Source organism: Choloepus didactylus, chromosome 3, assembly GCF_015220235.1.
Source record: "Choloepus didactylus isolate mChoDid1 chromosome 3, mChoDid1.pri, whole genome shotgun sequence".
In the NCBI taxonomy this organism is placed as follows: Eukaryota; Metazoa; Chordata; class Mammalia; order Pilosa; family Megalonychidae; genus Choloepus; species Choloepus didactylus.
The window spans coordinates 44,076,049-44,098,907 of NC_051309.1; the positions used below are offsets into that span (position 1 = coordinate 44,076,049).

Consider the following 22,859-nt stretch of genomic DNA (forward strand, 5'->3'; position numbering starts at 1 on the left):
AGCCCTGTAGGAGAGCACTACACAGGTCAATCAGCAAAGACTGGGAGAGGTGTTTTCTTTTTTTCCTGATTCTTTTTGTTGTTGTTAGCTCCCGGCATTCAAGAAAGCTCTGTCAAAATATGAAAAGAAACCAAGTAGAGCTGAAGACCACAGTAACAGAAACTAAAAATACCCTAGAGAGGTTCAACAGCAGATTGGACAGGCAGAAGAAAGAATCAGTGAACCTGAAAATACAATTGAAATCATCCAGTCTGAAGAACGGAAAGAAGAAAGAATGAAGAACAGTGAACAGAGCCTGAGGAAGCAGTGGGACATCATCAAGCTTACTTCTGTGGAAGTCCCAGAAGAAGAAAGGAGCAGAGAGAATATTCAAAGAAATAAAGGCTAAAAACTTCCCCAGTATAACGAAAGACACCCACAAGATGTTTGACAAACTCCAGACAGGATGAACTCAAACAGGCCCACACCATGTTAGGGAACTAAGCAGTCGAATGGCAAAGATAAAGAGAGAATTCTGAAAGCCGCAAGAGAAAAGTAACATGTTACATATAAAGGAGCATCTATAATTACATTGAGTGGAAACTGTGGAGGCAAGCAGGCAGTAGGAAGACATACTGTTGAAAGAAAAAAATTGCCAACCAAGAATTCCATATCCTGCAAACCCGTCTTTCAAAATGAGGGTGGGATTAAGACATTCTCAGATAAACAAAAGCTGAAGGACTTCACACCACTAGACTGGCACCACAAGAAATGCTAAAGGGAATTCTATAGGTTGAAAGGAAAGGACACTAGACAATTGACCAAAGCCACGTGAAGAAACAAAGACCTTTATAAAGATAATGGCACAGGTAAACATATATACCTGTACTATTGTATTTTTGGTTTGTAACTCCACTTTTTACTTCCTATGGGATCTAAAAGAGAAATGTATAAAATGTTAGAGAAAGCAGTGGTTTTGGACTTATAATGTATAAGTATGTAAGATGTGACAAGAACTACATAAAAGTGGGGGGATGGAGTAGTATAGGATCATAGTTTCTCTATACTACTGAAGTTAAACTGCTATCAAACAAGACCATTACAGATTTAGGATGTCAAATTTAAGACCTGTTAACTAGAAAGAAAATATTAGAGAATATGCAATAGAGAAAGAAATTAGAGTACAGGTTGCTAGGGGCAGCGGGCAGGGGAAATGAGGAGTTAATGCAAAATGGGCAAAGGGTTTCTGTTTGGGGAGGTGAGAAAACTGTAGTAATGGAAGGTGGTAAGTGTACTGCAACATCATGAATGTGACTAATCCCATTGAGAGTCGTTGAGATGGGAAAGATTATGTTGTATTTATGTTCTCACAATTAAAGAAAAAAAAAAAAAGTAATTCAAGAGACAATGACAATTACAGGCAATACTTGATCCCTGGATGGGACCTAACAAGGGAGGAGAGAAGAACAATAGGACATTATTAGGGCATAAGAAACAAAATTGGAATATAGACTCTAAGCTTCATATCAATGCTAAATTGTTTGATAACTGCACTTAAGGTAAATACATAAATGATATCCTTGTTCTTAATAAATGTACAGTGGTACTTCAGTACTCATCATTAATTGGTTCCAGGAGGTGCGATGAGTACCAAAAACGAGTACTGAATTTTTCTCATAAGGAATAAGGTAAATAAATTTAATGTGTTCCCAAACCAAAGACAAGGCACATTTTAAAGGCAATGGGTAAAAAGATATGGTTGCATATAATTACTTTATGTGAGAAATAAACCTAAAAATTAATAAATACTTAGATTAAATAAAATGAAAACTTCACTTTACCTGTACTGAGAAGAGTCCACGGCCTAATGGGATGGGGGAGGAGAGTGGTGAGGAGGAGGGGTTACCTGGAGTGATGCTTGGAAGGAGAGTCCCCCTCCAATAGAACATCGGGCACTTGCACTTCAGATGTTCTTTCTCTTTTCTGCCTTTTTTCAACTTGCACCACAGGCTCTGACACACTCTTTTGTCACCTTCACTAAAAACTTATCCAGTGAGGACTGCTTCTGTCTTTTTTTCAGAATTCCTTGAAAATATGCAATTGTTTGGTCATTCAATAAATTCACATTTTCTGCTTGTCAAAGTTTTGTCTGGATGGTACTTTTCCACAAATTTTGAACCTCTGCCCATTTGGCCCACATTTCTTTTATCAAGGAACTGGGGACATCCTCCCTTATCTCCGCCTCACCTGAAGAAATCTCTTCAGCCACCTCTTGTTGCTGCTGCTTCTGTAGTTCCTGCAGCTCCTCAGTGCTGAGCTCTTCACGATGTTCCTCCACTGACTCCTCAACATCAGTAGCATCAGCCTCCACACACACGGATTGGCCCAAAGATACAACATCCTGCACAACTGTACCCTCTGTACCTGCAGGCTCAGGGTCAGCCTCAAACCCTTTGAAGTTTCTCTGAGTCACAGCTTCTGACCACAAATTCTTCCATGCTGAATTCATTGTCCTATAAGAGACTGCGTTCCAGGCCTTATCAATAAGGTTAAGGCCATGCAGGATACTGAAATGCTCCTTCCAGAATTCTGTGAGGGTCAACTGGGTTTCAGAGGTGATCTCAAAGCACCTCTGGAAAGGCGCCTTGGTGTACACCTTTTTGAAATTTGAAATGACCTGTTGGTCCATGGGCTGGATTTCAGTAGTAGTGTTGGGGGGGCAGGACCCTTACAGTGATGAAGCTGAACTCCTCCAGTAAGTCATCCTCTAAGCCTGGAGGGTAGGCAGGTGCATTGTCCAAAAGTAGGAGAGCTTTTGGGGGCAAATCTTTCTCCAGCAAATATTTTTTCACTGAGGGACCAAACACTTCATTTATCCACTCAGTGAAAAATTGCCTCACGACCCAAGCTTTGCTGTTTGCCCTTCACATCACATGGAGTTGGCTTTTCATGACATTATGCTTCTTGAAAACTCACAGGTTTTCACTATGATAGACTAGTAGAGGCTTCAGTTTTAAGTGCCCACCAGCATTCACACAAAACAATAGAGTGAGCCTGTCCTTCATTGGTTTATGGCCTGGTAATGCCTTCTCCTCTTTTGTGATGTAGGTTCTTCTCGGCACTTTTTTCCCAAAAAAGTCTGGTCTCATCACAGTTAAAAACTTGGTGGGGAACAGAACCCTCAACCTCACGACACTATGGATGCTGTTTCTCTTTATAAATTATCAAACCAGCCGTGACTGGCCTTAAAAACTTCAACACTCTCATCACTCGGTCCTGGTTTGTTTTTCAAAAGATTGGCCTGCAACACTTTCAGTTTTTCACATATCATGGCTTCCCATATAGCTACTCACCCACTAACTGTTTCTTGTTTACCCAAATTAATAACAGCTTTTCAACTTCCTTGAGTGTTTGGGAATGCTGCTTTGTTCCTGCTTTAACTCCTTTCGCAACATCAGCTTTTTATTTTTATCACTTCTTTATTCTTGATGGTGGAGACTATTGTTCTAGGCATACTGTATTTCTTGGCAAGATCAGTAATGCAAATAGTGCTCTCATATTTGCCTATTATTTCTTTCTTTTTTTTTTTTTTTGCTCAATGGTGGTGCGAAGTAATTTTCTTTTCTGCTTAGTGCTAGCACTGCTCATTTTCTTAGAACCCCAGATGAGAACACAAAAATACACAAAATGACCACAGAAGCTAAGATAAGACAGCAAGGGGATGTGCACTGGGCAAGAGCTACTGTGTGACTAATGTGTGACCCTTTGTTTCAGCTGGAAAGGGTACGAGTCACAAGGCAACCAACACTGCCAAGTTCTAGCTTGCGCGTTGAGTACCAAACAAACGATGAGTACTGGACAAAATTTCCGCATCCAAATGTGTCAAGTACCAAATTTGATGAGTTTCAAAGCAGTTGAATACCAAGGTACCACTATACATGGAAGTATTGTGTTCAAGGTGTATGACCATATACAACCTACACTCGGGTGTTCATAAAATAGACGGATAAACAGACTAGGCAGACAGATGGATCGATAGATAGATGGATCAATAGATTGATGGATAGAATGATATGACAAAGGTGGCGAAATGTTAAATTTGGTGATCTGGGTATTTGGGGGGATAGGGCTATGTTGGAGTTCTCTTTATGGGATGTGTATTATTTTCATAACTGTTCTGTAGGTTTGAAAGTATTTCAAAATAGGTTAAATTTTTTTTTTTTTTAAAGAGGATTAAACACCAATTCACTCTAAGTGCCAGGCTCTGTGCTCACAATTTTATTTTAGGCTTTTCTGGTTAATGGTTGTCTTTTCATTAATTGTGTATCTTAATCTATGACTAGTAATTCCTCAGTTATTTAGAAGAGTTATTTAAATGAACTGCTCTGGCAACCACAATTGTCTGAAACACAGCCCAACTGGAAATGGTGGTAGGATGGTGGTAGTGTGGGTGGCATGGAGGTAGTGGGGGAGGTGGGGTTCTGCATCCAGAATAGATGTTACCAAGTCCAGATACACGAACTGAGTTCATAGGATAACACCTATCACCCCTCTAGAGGTTACCTCTCCTTCCTTGGACCTAACTCTAGTGAGTTCAGTTATCTGATTCTCTTCCTAGAGCAGGGTGGAAGCAATGAATGAGATGGGGCTGCCAGATGTCCATAGGGTAACGGCACAGTGTGAGAGCTGAGGGTCTGCTGGTAGGCACCCCATGCTTGACACCTCTCTCTGCCCTCCATCTCCCTCCTCATCCATCCCTCCACAAGTCCTGCCAACTCTACCTCCCAAAGCTCTAACTCCACTGCCATCACCCTAATCCCAGCCACCATCTTCTCCCACTGGGGTGGCTGCAGTATCCACTAACAGTTTCCCTGCTTCCACTCTTGTCCCTAATCAACTATTCTCACAGAAGCCATACAATGTGTCCCTGTAAAAGCAAACCACAAATATGATCACATGGCTCCGAACTCCTGCTTTAAAACTCAACCATCTTTATTTAAAAAAAAAAAAAAAAAGCCCATCCTTCAGTTGGGCCACACCTTAACTGAATTAACCTCATCAAAAGGTCCTATTTACAATGGGTTCACACCCACAGGAATGGGTTAAGATTAAGACCATGCTTTTCTGGGGTACATAACTCCAAGCCACCACAGTTCGTATGTTAATCGCTAAAAAAAAAATGCGTGGAGGTTTGAAGAGAGAGAGTTCTAGTGAACATTCCTCAGTTTTGGCTGTCCAGGTTCTAATCCTCTCCCTATTTTTGGAGACTTTTTTAATCTTATGAGAGGGAAATGGGGCCTACCTTCCAATAGAGAAGTTGGGAAAAAACAAAACCTGACAATGGCTTCTCAGTACCCTGGATATATAGTCCATCATCGTTTTCTGGGTCTCTGAGGCCACCTGGGATCTGGGCCCCTCTTCTTTCTCCAGCCTTCTGTGCAACCACATTCCCTCCTCTTTCTCTTTGCTCCAGATGCATAGATTTTCTTCTAGTTCCTGGAACATGCCCAGCTACTTCCAGCCTCAGAGCCTCTGCACTAACTGTACCCTCCTCCTGAAATGCTCCTTTCTGCACTGCTCACCTGGCGAATCCCTCTCATCCTTTAGATCTCAGTCTGACCGTCACTGCCTTGGAAAAATCCTTCTGACTGGCACCACCCCGTAACAGCATCTCTGACTTTCCCATCAAAGCCCTCATCACAGTTTGGCATTATATACCTGTATACTCATCGATTTAATATTTGTTGTCTCCACTTTACGGAGAGCTTCATAAGCTTACAGGACAGTCTGATTTAGTTCCTCATTGAGAAAGCACCTCATTTGGTGCTTTCTGCACCAAGCACATTTCCTGGCATGTAGTAAATGCTAAATTTAATAATTATTAAATTTAATAAATTATTTTTCTGTAGGTATTTTTTAATGAGCATGTAATCAGCACACAATGCTTTACAATTTAAAAACACAATTTCCATTTTGCTAACTCTTATTTATGAGTCAAGACCCAGATAAAATGTTGCCTCTTCCACGAAGTCTTTCCCTACTTTCCCAGAGTTTGTCATTCTTGCCTTTGGGTTCTCTGGCTCACTGCTCTACTTTAGCAGCAGTCACTGGTAGGGCTATGCAATGCAGCTTTTTTTTTTTAAATGTTTCTCAAGTTTTATTTTCACCCCACCAAAATGGCAAAAATTAAATTAATAGTATACACTCTGAACCAAATTTTATCTAAATGTTAATGTTCTAAGGAGTACTATTTCTTTTTTTTTTTTTTTTTTGTGACGTTAGTGAAGGGATTTATTTAGAGGTATTTGGAGAAAGATTCAATACTATACTGACTTTCCTACTTTCTTCTTGGAGGAGTTTTCCATTCTTTTTTTTTTTTTTCTTTTTAATTTTTATTGGGATTGTTCAGATACCATACAATTATCCAAAGATCAAAAGTGTACAATCAGTTGCCCCTGGCACCCTCATACAGCTGTGCATCCATCACCGCACTTAATTTTTGTTCAATTTTTAGAACCTTTTCATTACTCCAGACAAGAAATAAAGTGAAAGATGAACAAACAAAAAAAAAAAAAGAAAAGAAAAGGAAATTCGAATCCTCCCATATCCCTAACCAACCCCCCTCAACTGTTGACTTGTAATGTTGGTATAGTACATTTGTTACTGTTTATGAAAGAATGCTGAAATACTACTAACTGTAGTATATAGTTTGCAAAAGGTATATATTTCTTCCCTATATGCCCCTCTATTATTAACTTCTAGTTGTATTGTCATACATTTGTTCTGGTTCATGGAAGAGTTTTCTAATATTTGTACAGTTAATCATGGACATTGCCCACCATAGGATTCAGTTTTATACATTCCCATCTTTTGACCTCCAACTTTAGGAGTACTATTTCTAAGAGATAGCATTTGTATGTTGAACTGTCTGACTTGGTAGAGTCAAAAGCCAATATAAATTGTTTAAATTCTTGCATTCTGGTTGCCTTTATAAAAATGATTTCTGCATTGTTGAAATATAGCTATTGATTTTTTTTTGGATTGCTTAGACTATTTATTTTAATAGACTTTTTAATTTAATTTTTTAAATTAGGGAAGTTATAGGTTTACAGAAAAACCATGTAAAAATACAAGTGTTCCCATATACGCCCCCTATTATTCACACTTTGCATTAAGTTGGTAACTTTGTTACAACTGAGGAAAAAATAATATGATTGTATTATTAACTATAGTGCATAGTTTACATTAGGGTGTAATTTTTCCCCATATACCACTTTATTATTAACACTGTGCATTAGTATGGTACGTTTGTTATAATTCCTGAAAGAATATTTTTATAAATGTACTATTAACTATACTCCATTTACATTAGTATTCACTGTGTTGTACAGTCCTATGTTTTATCTTTTAATTTTTATTCCAGTAACATATATACTACCTAAAATTTCTCCTTTTAACCATATTCACATATATAATTCAGTGCTGTTAATTATACTCACAATGTTGTGCTACTATCCCCACCATCCATTTCCAAAACTTTATAATCAACCCAAATAGAAATTCTGTACAAATTAAGCATTAACTCCCCATTCCCTACACCCAAACCAGCCCCTGGTAACCTATATTCTAGATAACTGTATGAGTTTGCTTATTCTAATTATTTTGTATCAGTGAGACCATAGAATATTTGTTTTTTTGTGTCTGGGTTATTTCATTCAACATAATGTCTTCAGGGTTTGTCTGTGTTGTTGCATGAACCAGAACTGCATTCCTATTTAATGCTGGATAATATTCAAATGCATGTATATACCACATTTTGTTTATCCATTCATTGGTTGATGGACACTTGGGTTGCTGCCATCTTTTGGCAGTTGTGAATATGCCACTGTGAACATCAGTGTCCAAATATCCATTCTAGCCCCTGCTTTCAATTCTTTCGGGTATATGCCTAGTAGAGGGGTTGCCGGGTCATATGGTAATTCTGTACTTTGCTTCCTGAGGAACTGCCGAACTGTCTTCCACAGTGGCTGCACATTTTATATTCACACCAATAATGAACGTGTTCCTATTTCTCCACATCCACATCAACACTTGTGATTTTCTGTTTTTTTTTTTTTTTTTTTTTTTTTTTTGCTGTTTCCTTTGTATGTGGTGAATTGCTTTTCTCTTGCTGCTTTCAGAACTTGCTCCTTCTCTTCAGTATTTGACAGTCTGATCAGAATATGTCTCGGAGTGGGTTTATTTGGATTTATTCTATTTGGAGTTCACTGGGCATTTATGCTTTGTGTATTTATATTGTGTAGAAGATTTGGGAAGTTTTCCCCAACAATTTCTTTGAATACTCTTTCTAGACCTTTACCCTTCTCTTCCCCTTCTGGGATACCAGTGAGTCTTAAATTTGGATGTTTTATCTATCACGTCCCTGAGATCCATTTCAATTTTTTTATTTTTTCCCCATTCTTTCTTTGGTTCTTTCATTTTCTGTTCTGTGGTCCTCAAGGATGCTGAGTTGTTGTTCAACTTCCTCTCATCTTGTATTATGAGTATGCAGAGTCTTTATAATTTGGCCAACAGTTCTAAGACCTTCTATTTTTTTATTTACTCTTGCAATTTCTTCTTATGCTCTTCTAGGGTCTTCTTTATGTCCTTTATATCCTGTGCCATGCTCTTCTTCATGTTCTTTATATCCTGTGCCATACTCTCGTTGTTTGTTTGCAGTTCTTTGATTAATTGCACCAAGTACTGTGTGTCTTCTGATCTTTTGATTTGGGTGTTTGGGTTTGTGCTCTCCGTATCGTCTGGTTTTATCATATGCTTTAAGATTTTCTGTTGTTTTTGGCCTCTTGGCATTTGCTTTACTTGATAGGGTTCTTTCGGGATATAAAAAATACTGATCTCTATTTTGTCAGATCTACAGCTTGGTGGTGTACACTTTCTCTAACTAACCAGCAGATGGCGTCCATGAGTCACCTATTCCCCTCAAGTCAGTTCTCCCCAACTTTGTCTTTGGTGTTTGGGGATCTGATTCTTGTGGTGTTCAATTGGTGCACTAAGTTTGGGTGTGTTGTTGGTGCTGTCCGCCCTGAATGTGGAGTGGGTGTCTGGATGGTTAGGGAGGCAGGGCAGCTTTAATAGTCAAACCTCCCAGGTGGTCCCAGAGATTTAAGGCTGTTGCAAGAGTCTAAGCTTTCATTTCAGTCTTGCCACAGATTGTCTCTGCTGCTGAGCCACAAGTCCTTGGTATTGGCGTAGGGTCCCTGGAATTTCCGAGCAGGCCCTCCTTCTCAGCTGTGATCTTCCAGGACCTCTGCTGAGGGAAGGTTGTGCCACGTCACAAGTGTGCGCTGGCCCTCCAGGGAAGCCCTGGGCAGCTGGGCCGTGCAGGGGCATTCCCAGCCTGTTTTAAAGATGGTTGAGTGGGGTGTGTTAATTTCCCCCTTTGTGCACAGCTCCGGGACAATTAGCTGTGGGTGCACTAAAGGCCACTGTCCAAGGCCGATATTGTGGCGTGTGTGTGGTGCTGCAGGAAACACTCCCTGTCACACTGGGACTCTTGGCCTGGCTCTGGGCTATAGCTCCGGCCCCGGGCAGGAGCAGCTCCAGCCCGCTGGGGAAATGGCTGCAAGGGACGTGGTTTCTTTCTCCTTTTGGCTTCCCTCTGCCCCCCTGGCCCTGGGACAATCAGCAGCAGGCTATCCTCCATGCCAGACACCGAGATGTTGGCCCAGCCTGCTCCTGCCATGCTTCACTGTGCGGTTCTCGCTGTCGAAAGCACAGCTGCTCCCATTTTTTTTTTTTTGTTTTTTTTTTAAAAGAACTAGTCCATCTCCAAATGCCAACCCACTGTTCCCCCACACCGCAGCGTGGCTGCCGGACTTTCAGTCAGCTCACTCACTCTTTTCAGAATGCAGACTCCCGGTTTCACCAAATGCACAGTCCCTGTAGATTTAGCAGACCTTGTTCGGCTGGTGCATAGCTGGAACTGGTGTTCTGGGTCACTTTCTGGCTTTTATCTAGTATTTTTCACAGAGGTATTCTCATGGATGTGAATTGATATCTCATTGTGGTTTTGATTTGCATTTCCCTAACAGCTAATGATGTTGAGTATCTTTTCATGTGTTTTTCAGCCATTTGTATTTCCTCTTTGAAGAAATGTCTATTTAAGTGTTGCCCATTTTAAAATTGGGTTGTTTGTCTTTTTTTAGTTGAGTTGTAGGATTTCTTTATATATTCTGGATATTAAACTCTTACTGGATACGTGGTTTCCAAATATTTTCTCCCATAGAGTAGGTTGTCTTTTCACTTTCATGATAAAGTCCTTTCATGCACAAAAGTTTTAAATTTTGATGAAGTCCCATTTATCTGTTTTATTTCTTTTGTTGCTTGTGCTTGGGTGTAAAGTCTAAGAAATGATCGCCTAACACAAGATCCTGAAGATGTTTCTCTACATTTTATTCTAGGAGCTTTATAGTTCTGGTTCTTGTATTGCATTTTGAGTTAATTTTTATATATCCTGTCTTCCTTCATTCTTTTGCATATGGATATCCAGTTCTTCCAGGACCATTTGTTGAAGAAACTATTCTTTCCAATTTATTAGACTTGGCAGCCTTGTTAAAAAATCAATTGGCCATAGATGTGAAGGTCTATTTATGAACTCTTAATTTGATTACATTGGTCTGTACATCTTATGCCAGCACCGTGCTGTTTTGACCACTATAGCTTTGCAATAAGCTTTAAAGTCAGGAAAGTGTGAGTTCTCCAACTTTGTTCTTCTTTCCAAGATGGTTTTGGCTATTCGAGGCCTTTATCCTCCAAATAAATTTGATAATTGGCTTTTCCATGTCCTCAAAGAAGGCTGTTGGAATTTTGATTGTGATTGTGTTGACTCTGTAAGTCATTTTGGATAGAATTGACATCTTAACAATATTTAGTCTTCCAACCCGTGAACACGGAACGTCCTTCTGTTTATTTAGATCTTCTTTGATGTCTTTTAGCAAAGTTTTGTAGTGTTCCATGTAAAAGTCCTTGGTTAAATTTATTCCTAGATATTTGATAATTTCAGTTATTATTGTAAACGGAATTTTTTCTTGATCCGCTCCTTAGGTTGCTCATTACTAGTGTATAGAAACTCTACAGATTTTTGAGTGTTGATCTTATACCTGTCACTTTGCTGAATTCATTTATAATAGAGCTATTTGATTTTTAAAACAAATATTGTGGTAAAAATATATGGACCCTACTAAAATTTAGTTCAAAGTTTCTGGAATCTTAAGAGGGTATTAAGTGCTGATGACATGTTAATATTTTATGTGTTACTAAGGACCTTGCCAGATGACCAGGAAGAATGCAGGTGGAAGAAATTCATATCTTTATGGTTTCCAAATTCCTCAGAAGTCTTGAGCTAGCAGTTAATTAGCTTCTCTTCTTTAGTTTCTGACATTGAGGATAATGAATATTTTGATATCATAAGAGTGAACTAGTACATATAAGAAACTTTGAAGAAGGTGTTTTTTTAATATTCAGATGTTGTTATTGTGTAATAACAAATTACAAATTTGTTGTAAGCAAATTACAGCAGTGTCATTTTATCCAACTTATAAGGTAAGGAAGGTGAACATTCAGAATGTACTCCTTGTGAAATAATAGATGGATGATGCTCACTTAGATTTGTGCTTTCTTATTAATTCTTATTAGTAATAATTGCACCTGATTCATAACTGTGAGCTGCATGTCCTTGAAACCATCTACAATTCTTTGATTTTGATTTTGGTATTTACCTTTACCTTTGCCGTTCAGCGGCTACCCACAGCTTGATAGCTCCTGGGCATTCACACATGGGCTGTGGATCTTGAGCCTACTTATCTGGAATGTTTGGCTTTTGCTTCTTTCTGAATCTGTTTAAACAAAAAGTAGTGGTCTGGCTCATATGAAATAATGAAATCATAGACCAGGGGCTGGCCAGTTCTTTACATTGTTAAATGGTTGTAAAAAACAAAACCAGAGAAGAATATGACAGAGACCACGTATAGCTTGCAAGGTCTAAAATATTTACTAACTGACCCTTTACAGAAAAAGTTTGTTGCCGCCTGTAATAGACAAATAGTGTAACGTTAAGTTGTTAGGAGCAGGGGCTCTTGGGCCAGACTACCTTGGTTCAAATCCTGGTTTTACCACTTACAGCATGACCTTGGGCAAGTTACTTAATCTCTCTGTGACTTATTTTCTCACCTGTAAATGGAAGTAATTACAATGCCTACCTCACAGGATTGTGGTGAAAACTAAGTTAATAAATAAAGTGCTTAGAACGGTACCTGATCTTTACTGAGTACTCAGTAATTGTTAACAATTTATTATTATTATTGTGGTGGTGGTGGAAAAAGTCTTCAGAGATCATCAAAACCAGTCCTTTTCTTTCAGCTAGTGAGTGCCCAAATGATCAAAATCCATTTTCTGTTTTCATCAAGAATGGAGGGTCAGGGTACTGAATTGATGAGGGCCAAGATGGCAGCATAGGACATTCCAGGATGCTGGTCCCCCACAGAATTTATGATCTTGCAAAAACTGGATAGAGGCATCTTCTTCAGAACTCCAGAAAACAGCTTCAGAGTTGCAGTAATTGGACAAGTGCGTGGAGACCCGGAGGGTGGCTGCGACTGGCCCTGAAAGGAGCTTTCTGTCCCTTTTTCAGCTCAGTGGAGAAAGCCTCAGCCATTTCCAGTTCCCAGTGCTCTGACCCAGAGAAGGGTGGTGATAGCCCATGCAGCTGTTTTTGTGACCTATGTAGATCAACTCCATTCGCCTGCATCAAGCGTGATGCCTGCACAGAGCAGGTACACAAAAGGTGTACGCAGAATGAAGACTTTTTTTTTTTTAAAAAGGATTGGTTCACAGAAAGACAGATTCAGTTATCTGTGAAATTCTGGTTCATACTATAGCTCATTTCCCTGATAAATAAGGTAGTCGTTACTGTAGTAACAGTGTTATAATAGGATTCTACTCTATTATTTCTTTTTCCTTCTAAAAGTAAAAACATTCCTCAAAATTATTACCCACTTTAAAAACCTGACATGTTTTAAATTAAAATATGGAAGCAGATCACCAAACTTTTAAAAGTCATCTGAATTCCTGATTAGAATGAAACATTACAGTTATTTACATAATACATTAAAAAAAATTTTAAGACCCACCAATCTTTCTCTCCCCTACACAAACCTAACTGAGAATTCAACCAACATATTAATAACCTATGATGTTGTCCCCAAGTAGCATAGAAAAATCAATTTTACTTCCTTCAGACCTGCATTTAAACTGGGTAATAACTGCTATAATGTGCAGCAGCCATAATCCAATTTCAATTTGTTGCGTTAGGTGAGTATAAACATTAAACAAGAAAGTCACGGAGATTGTCATAAAACAATGTTCACGCTGTTAACTCATTATGGAACAAGGCATTTTAATATGTGCCTAGAAAAATATAAGTATGAATTTGAACTATCCTTAAATACCAGCAACAAAAGTTCCTTATATTACCTCAGCCAAGATAATAGCAGCTTTTAACCTGGTGGCCACCTTGAATCCTGAACTTAAGATAAGGAAAGCTCTGAATGATAACAGCATGAACACTGTTATGACAATCTCCGTGACTTTCTTGTTTAATATTTATACTCATCTAACACAACAAATTGAATTTGGATGCAGGTGGCCTGTGGGCAGCACATTGGGAAACCTGCTTCCAGAGGAGGGGATTATTACTCTGTGTGGGTGAAGAAAGTCAAATGACAGATAAAGACAATGGATGCTCTAGCTTTCTGTGTGCACCCTCACTACATTCTGAGCTCCTCCCAACCCTGCAGGGTTGTATCATTGTTGCATCTTTAGTGCCCAGCCCAGCACTGAGCACTTAATAAAATGAGTTCATTTGTAGCCAAGTGCCACGCACTCACACTCATTTCTACATGGACATCAGAATCGTTTACCAGTGATACATTTCTGAGGGTTACTCCTGATCCTAACAAACTTATCAACAGGGCAGGCAGGGAGGTTTGGGCAGGTACTTTAGATCAGTGCTTTTCAAACTTCAATGTGCAAATCCATGGATTGGTTAGAATGCAGATTCTGGTTCAGTAGCTCTGGGGAGGGGTCTGCATGTCTAACAAGCTCCTGGGGGATGCTGATACTCTTGGCCAGACACTCCACTTTGAGTAGGAAGGACCCAGATACAAAGTCTGTGTCCTTTGGCCATAAGGACGAACAACAACAAAAAGGAAATTCAAGCTCAGATCTACAAAAAACTGGGACAACGAAAGCCAGTGAGTGTGTGAATATTTCCCAAGTTAGTTAAGCTGCTGTGTATCTGATGGTTGCTCTTGTGTGGCAACCCGTGGCCTGAGCAAAACAGGCCTGCAGATCTTTGGTGCACAGCAGTCTGCATGACCTAGGTAGCTAAATGTTTAACCTATTGTCTTTCTAAACCAGTAAAGAGGAAAAAGGGTAAATTGACCTTAAAATGTAACTTTATGGGAAGCAAGCAGAAAGTGAGAGGCTCTTAGTCTCATAAAAAGAGCAAAATGTAATTGTTCAAGTGTTATTCTAGTCCTTCCTGCACCACCCCTCAGGTCAAAGTAACTTGTTCCTGCATCTATGCTCCCCCCACCCTTAGGAAGGCCTTTGTCTTAAACCCTGATAAAAGGCTTTCTGTCCTCTTTGCATCGCTCGGTCTTCTTCCCTGTGAATGCGATGCCTGCCTAGCCTAAGAGAGCTGTTATGATCTCTCCACGACTTCTCACTCTGTAAGTAAGCCCTGAATAAAAGTTCATGTATCAGAAAATGCTCATTGTCTTCTTTGGCCTTTGGACTGGCATGGCTCTCTTGGGCTGTGACAATTCTTAAAATGCATCCCCTTAACCAGCTCCCTACTACAATCCCCTGGCTTGCTCTCCCACTGGAAGATAGAATTTCTGGGAGGGGCAGAAGAGTGGAAAGCATGAGGATGAAGACAGAGCCATGTAGTCTTTGTGCCCATTCAGGAATGAAAATGAAGGGCCAAGGAAATGTCTGCTGTCTGGAAACTTCTAAGATTAAAGCTATAAAAGAATTCATTCTGTTTTTCTGCATTAGAAACACAAGCCTAAATTCATACTAAATCCATGGCTGGGAAGGTGGGGGTAGGGGAAGTGGGAAAAAGGTGGGGGCTGGTAGAGTGAAGAAAAGGAAGCCAAGAGAAGTTCTTGAACAAAATCATATTTCCCCCTATCTCTAGTACACCACTGATCTGACTTTTGTCCCTATCATTTTGTTTTTTCCAGAATGTCATATAAATGGAATCATATGGTATGTAGCATTTTGAATCCCTTCTCTTTCGCTTTGCATAATTTTCGGGTCTATGAGTAGTTTGTTCTTCTATATTCCTGAGTAGAATTCCAGTATATGGATACATGTAGTTTGTTTATCCACTTAACCAGGTGATAGATATTTGCATTGTTTCTAGTTCGGGGCAATTATGAAGAGAGCCCATAACAAGAAAAACCAAACAGCCTGATTTTTTAAATGGGCAAAAATTTAAACAGACACGTCACCAAAAAAGATATATTGTTGGCAAACAAGCTCATGAAAAGATGCTCAATATCATTAGTCCTTATGAAAAGGCACGTTAAAAGCACAATGAAACACTACTTCAAACATTTTAGAATGCTAAAATAACAACAAAGAAAGACCTTGCTATATCAAGTGCTGGTGAGGATACTGAGCAACTGAATTCTCATACATTGCTGATATGAATGCAAAGCGGTATAGATACTTTGAAAAGCAGTTTGGAATTCTTTAAAATATTAAACATAGCCTTAGCATAGGCTGGGGAAGTCAAGGACATGCTTAGTGGCAATCTCCCAGCCCTTGTCTACCGCCTCCTTTTCTTTGCCTGCAGATGTTTTGATATGTTTCCACTCTGCAGCCTGGGAGATACATTTGGTTTTGTGGAAAGCTGTGGTTGTATCTTGAACCCCAAACCAGGAAAAGGCAGTTCTAGCTGCTTCTTAGGAGGGGAACGCTGCACAAAGGTTGCTTGATACATGGTTTTTGCTTGGTGGCCGGGCACCCTCCTCCTGGGGTATAAACACCCACTCTTGGGCAGCACAGCAGTGTCTCCTCTCTGATGTGAAGTGGGGTGTGGAGCTGCCTGGGAGAACAGTCACGATGGGATCTCTTCCCCAGCTGTTTTGGACCCTTTGTGCTATGTAAGTAATAAAGTGGTCATTTCCTGAAAGTCTTTATTGTGCCTGAACCTGTGTTCCCACAACACACCACACAGAAACTCACTCTACAGTATATAATACAGCATTCCCAGTCGTAGGTATTTACCCAAGATAAATGAAAATGTATGTTCTCATAAAAACCTATACATGAATATTTATAGCAGCTTTATTCATGGTTCATGATTAACTTCCCCTTTAAGCTGTAGAGGCAACTGTCTTAATGGGTTTGCTAAAACTGCTTTGATTTATCTGCTTTTCATGTTCATAGACCAGAACACATCAGTGATCTTTAAAAAATAATTAGGAGATACAAAATAAAGCCACTTGAATTTCTTGGGTAGGTGGGTGGGGTCACAAAACTCCATTCTCAAGAGCTGCAGCTGAGGCTGAATCTCAGAGGAGACTATAAGCAGCAATTTGCCCTGTTAATTGCCACTTTCAGAGACAGGAACGATAAAAAGCTGGTGTTTTGACCTTTGACCATTTGTTCTTAACCTTGAAGCCTCTTTCTCCCCCCACTTTGCATTCTCTGTTCCACCTATTTGCCCTCATTCCCCAAAGAGATATCAGTTACATCAGGAGACTACGAAAATGAAAGCAGGTAAGTTGCCAGCATTTTGATCCCTCAATATTGAATTAAAAAAAACCATCATTTATATTCACCTGTATTAATTTTATCTTCATGTTCAACTGGAAGTTCCTAGTTGCAAATGATATCGTCCTTTTGGATCAAGTCTGGTATATTACCTGCATAGTTGAGCCTGTTTTTGTAAATAAAGTTTTATCAGAACACAGCCACAACCATTCACTTATATCTTTTCTGTTGCTGCTTTTGCCTAACAATGGCAGAGTTGAGTAGCTACAGCAGAGATCCAATAACCTCCAAAGTCTAAAATAGTTACTATATAGTCTTCTACAGAAAAACTTTGTTGACTCCTGATCTAGTAGAATAGCCTTTTAGTCATTCTATTAAGATTAAATATTAGCAAACTATTGGTGTAGCATCGTGTAACTACTAATTACTAATATTTGTGTAGTATTTTATATTTTCAGAGTATTTTTTATATATCTATCGTGTCATTACATCACCCTATCAGCCCTAGTCTGCCATTTTTACAATTGCCACCCCCTTTTTAAAGATGGAACAGACTCAGAGAGAATGAGTGAACTTAACTGTAAGAGGTGAAGCTACAATTTGAAACTTTCTCATTCTCCAAATCTTTTTTTGTGTGTCACAAATAAACTGACACATCACACTAAATAAGCTGAACATTTAGTAAGTGTGATGGTTTGAAGCTGTATAAACCCAAGGATGTTCTTAAAGTTAATCCATTCCTGTGGGTGTGGACACATTGTAAGTAGAATCTTTTGGTCAGTAGGTTCTTCACTTAAAATGTGACCCACTTCATTCCAGGTGGGTCTTAATCCTCTTACTGAGTCCTTTATAACAGAATGAAATTCAGATGAAGGAGAGAAAACCACAGAAGCAAGAAGGTGAAAGCAATGAAACCCGGAAGAGAAGGGAAAGACCAGCAGACACTGCCATGTGCCTTGTCATGTGATGGAGGAGTCCAGGATCACTGGCAGCTGGTCTTCAGGGAGAGAGCGTTGCCTGATTATGCCCTGATTTGGACATTTTTTCTCAGCTTTGAAACTGTAAGCTTGTAAACTAATAAATTCCCATAGTTAAAGCCAATCCATTTTATGGTTATCTACTTTCAGCAGCTAAGCAAACTAAAACAGTAGGCAAGCAAAGATCACCTTGAATTCTCATCTGCCTCAATGCTACATTGAGCTCAATTCAGTTAAAGCAAGTTCCACAAAAGGTTCACATATGAGACGCATGTCCTCTGAGATGATGTCCCCCATGCACACATACTGCGGGCACTTAGGCATTGCTCAACCTACAAAAAAACTTCTCTTCCTCACAAAGTGTGTTCCTTTTGTATATATTAGTTAATTATATTAATTAATTACCAGGAGACTGATCCAGATTTAGAGGGACCTAAAACATAGACAATTTTTGGGGACCCTCTTTAAGAAAAAAAATACAAACATCTTATTTTTGTTAATTTTACAAAAACAAATAACCACATGAACACATTCTTAGACCTCCTCTTAGGGCCGGGAAAGGGGTCCTAAAGTTTAAGCTTCATTATCGTAACAGTAAATCCTCTGTGTATTATCTTTCCCCCCTAAAGAAAGGAAGCTCATATATTCCAAATTGAGCTCCTAGCAAAGTGTGGAGGCTTTTTGGTGAACAGATTGTTTATATAAATCTGCTACCCCCATCACTTTCTCTCAAAGCTACAAAGACTAAAAGCATCCATGCCTATTGCCAGCAAATTTTCTCTTCAGCCTGGAGCAGTGGTTCTTAAAGTGTGGTTCACAGACCGGCGGAATCAGCATCCCTTGGAAACTTGCTCAAAATGCAAATCCTCAGGCCCTACCTGGGACCTACTGAATCAGAACATTGAGGATGGGGCCCAGCAATCTGTGTTTTAAAATATTCAACAGTTGATTCTGATGTGCATTCAAGTTTGGGAATCACTGGTCTACTATGCCACAGCTTCTACTTTATCTATTTGTGTAGGAAGCTTTTTTGAGGAATAGAGGAGAAATTCTATCATTTAAGCAGGTTTTACAATTTCTCTTCAGGACACAACAATCCAATGGCCAATTTTAATAATAAGCAGTCCCATTTTAGAATTTTAGAAAAATATGACATATGAGATGTGTCAGGATTAATCAAAAGGAGAGAAGCAAACATTCATGGCTCCAAGTCTGCTCTGAGGAGTTCTGAGTGCATTGTTGATAAATTAATTGAATTCATGACTAATTAACTGAATGAAAATTATATATTTAAAGATTCTCGATATGGCTCAGAAGACTCAATCAGTAATTCCAAACTTTGAATCACCTTAGAAACTGACAGGACTTCCCATAAAGGAAATAAATCACTTATCTCAAGCAAAATACCTTATTTTTAAAGAGTGGAGGTTAGACCAAATTGGTTCTTTTTAACAACCAAGGAGGCATTTCATTATTTCAGCCAATGTGGTAGGTTGAATTATGTACCCTAATAAATACATGTCCTTAATTTCTGTGGGTATGGTGTAAACTCATTGTAATAGGGCCTCTTGAAGATGTTATTTTATTTTTAGTTAACATGTGGCCAACTGCAGCGGGATGGGCCTTAATCTGGATTATTAGAGGCTTTATAAAGAGAACCGGGGAGTCACAGAAGCAAGAAAGGCGAAGACATTGCCATGTGACAGGAGGCAGAAATACAAGCCAAGGAACTACAAGGATTGCCGGCAGCCAGCACCAGAAAGCAACAGATTTTTGGGAGAAAGCAAGCCTTGCTGATCTTGATTTTAGACTTCTAGCCTTAAAACTGTAAGCCAATAAATTCCTGTTGTTTAAGCCAAAATCAGTTTGTGATATTTGTGACAGCAGCTCTGGCAAACTAAGATAGTCAACTAAAGACCTCTTATTTTAAAGTGTATTTCTTATACACGTAATAAGCTACCTTGATTTGTCCTCACCTTGTTTTTCTTTCTGTTAATCAAAGGTATACTTAACCGCTAATCATAACCTCTGACCAGCATTAACTAACCAAGGTTGCCACTGACTTGATGTATTTTAGTTCATACCAGAAGCAAAGACCCTCAACATTTTAGTTGGCCTGTGCAGCCTGATATTGTACAAATGCCTAATTTTCCTTTAGCATCTCTTCATCTATAAAATGCAAATAATAATAAAACCTACCTCTTAGGGTTGCTGGAAAGACTAAAATTAACAAAATAAAACAAACAAACAAAGCCAGATATAATGTACCATCCTAATGCCTGACAAATGGTAGGCACCCAAACATGGTGGCTGATAGTCCTAAGATTATTAATTAGGCTGTTTGAAATCTTGAAATGAGCTCTGGAATGGACATGTGTTAGCCTGTCTGTCCTGGCCCCACTTCCTGGGAAATATTTCACCCCAACCCACATGGCAAAAGTGGGCCCCTGGCTGACATTCTGTAGGAGATGAGTCTGGCTAGTTAATTTAGACCAGGTTAGGCACCTGGCCTAAGCAGGGTTAGAATCTTTTCCCTCATGAATTTGGAATTAACAACACTGCACTTGTAAGATTGGCTGGAAAAGAATGTACATGGTTATTTTCTACCATATGGCCTAAGAAACAGAGAAAAGAATAAAGCTAAGAAAGAAGTGAAAGATGGAAGTGCATCCTGACACTACTTCAGAATCCTGGACTGTTCTCAAGGCTTGGCCTCGACCCTGCCACAGGCTTCCAAAGACAGGCAAGAAAGGCGAAGGCATTGCCATGTGACAACCACATCACCTTTTGCTAAAGATTGCTCAAGTTGGTTTCTGTTACTTATAATAAATGACATTAACATCTCCCAACCCCACTGTGATGGAACTGTATGAGGGCTGAGGCCAGTCCCAACTGGAAAAGTGTATCAATTGTCCCACATGCAATCACTGGCTATTAGGATAGCTGTATACCCAGCACATGTTCAAGCAGTTCCTCCAAAAAGGAAGGTCCAAAAAGGAAAGGGGTTCATAGGTAATAAATTGCAAATTCAGACACATTCAAAGGCTGGTAGGAGCAGAGATTTAGTGAAAAGGGTTTTGTGAGATCTTGGTTAATTTACTTCGCCTCCTGTAGACCAGTTTCCTTTAGAGCAGCCTCTAAAGTCTATGAGACAATGATGACAGCAATAATGACAGTAAACACTTACATAGTGTTTATCAGCTAGGGCACATTTTAATATGGTGACAGGAGTGCTGGTGGAGTTGAAAAGCAAACGGGACAGTGTGGCACTTGGAGAGCAGCAGGAGCAGCAGGAAGCCACCAATCACCTCCAGGCTGGAGGACCAGGGGCCAGGGGCCAAAGGCCAGGGTTATCCAGAGGAGCTAAAACCATGGTGGGGCTGTGCAGAGGTGGCTGGAGCCATAAGGAGGTATAGCTGCTGTAGGCAATGTCACCCAGGCAGAGAGGGGGGTGGGGTAGGTAACCCAGCTTCTCTTTTCCTCCAGCCTTCAGTGCCTCCCACTGGTTGCCACAGGCAGAGCCTGGAAGCACAGCCTGCAAGAGTCAGAGGCCAGCAAGGAGGGGCAGGGCATAGAACAGAGGTAAAAGGCCTGGTGTGCTGCCCTATGTACGTACCAGATGCTGTTCTCAACCCTTGACAAGAGGAACCCACTTACTCCTAGGAGGTAGTCAGTGCCATTATCTGACAGAGAAACTGAGGTACAGACAGGATTAAGTAACTTGCCCAAGAACACAAACATAGTAAGTGGCAGAGCTGGGGTTCAAATCTTAAAAATCCATTTCATTCCCTCTAGTGGTGTGGCAAACAAAAACAAAAGCAAGAACGTTGCACATACAGGCGTCTGGGGTTCAGATTCCATTTTTGTCACTTGCTTGGTGTATGATCTGTAGTAAATTATTTAACCTTTCTGAATGTCAGCACCCTCACTGACACAATGGTCTGTAGTGAGGATTCAATGAAGAAACGACTGCAAAGCCCACAGCTTTATAGGAGACACTTAATCTCCCTGCCCTGTCAACCTCCCCTAAATGAAGCAACTGCCACTACCTTTCCTTTCCTTTTTTGGAGCAAACTTTGTGTGTGCAAGCCCCAAATTTTAAGTTATACCACTGAGTTACATTATAAACATTTCTCCAGGGGAAAAATTAAGTCAGAATTGTAGAATTTACTTTCTGTGTGTGTGTATAATCAAATGAACATTTTATTTATTTTCCCTTATTTCAACTTCATTTATTCAAGTAATTATTGGGTGTTTACTATGATCTAGATGATGTTTTTAAAAAAATGTTTATTGTGGTTATACACACATACACACAAAAAAACACATAATATTTCCCATTTTAACCACTTTCAAGTATACAATTTAGTGGTGTTAACTACATTCACAATGTCGTGCAGATGAGTATCTTAAGAACAGAAATGGAACTTGGTTATTTGGCCAAGTGATATCTCACAGGGGATGAGAAAAGTACTTAGAGTTTGTATATAAATACACATTACCATAGCACATGAAGGAACTTTATGACAGTTTATTCTCTTATTTATATTTCCTTTCCCTTTCTCTGCTTTACTTAGGAAACTTCTTCACAGATACTATTAAAAAGATAAATTTTATCTTCTTCCCCATAGGAATTAGAAATTGTGAAAGTAGTTCCAAAATTAGGCCACCATTCAACAAATGTTTATGAATCTGTATCCCATAGTATTTACATCAGCACACAGTGACATATATAGCACAAGGCTCTCGTTTTATATACATTTATTAATTAACCACTCAAAATATTTTAAAGTTGAGTTACTAAAGTGGCACAGTGAAAACAGAATTGGACTCTGTGAGTTTCTAAGCATAAATATACACCCCAGTTTTAGGGCAAAGATGACTGAACACAAATGAATAATTCCACTTGGATGGAGGCAACTGGCTGGTAAATATAAGGCCACATTGTTGTCAGCACTATGTGCCTATTGTTAAATGATGCAAATGTTTTAAAGATTTAATTGGAACACTGCATTTATTCTGTTTCCCCACAAAGGAATGTACAGGGTGTTCCTGATC

At 39.4% G+C, this 22,859-nt stretch overlaps 1 protein-coding gene across 14 annotated transcripts in view; it reads right to left on the reverse strand.

The window, feature by feature from the left end:
- The window catches only part of APBB2 (amyloid beta precursor protein binding family B member 2), a 447,074-nt gene that overhangs the window by 47,660 nt on the left and 376,555 nt on the right, over window positions 1-22,859 (reverse strand). For 8 of the 14 annotated variants that reach the window (XM_037829660.1, XM_037829659.1, XM_037829656.1 and 5 more), the window contains one exon: window positions 4,702-4,707. The exons of the other annotated variants lie outside the window; for them this stretch is intronic. In XM_037829660.1, the coding sequence (XP_037685588.1) occupies window positions 4,702-4,707 (6 nt within the window). The remainder of the gene's footprint in view (window positions 1-4,701; window positions 4,708-22,859) is intronic. 14 annotated transcript variants of the gene reach the window in all.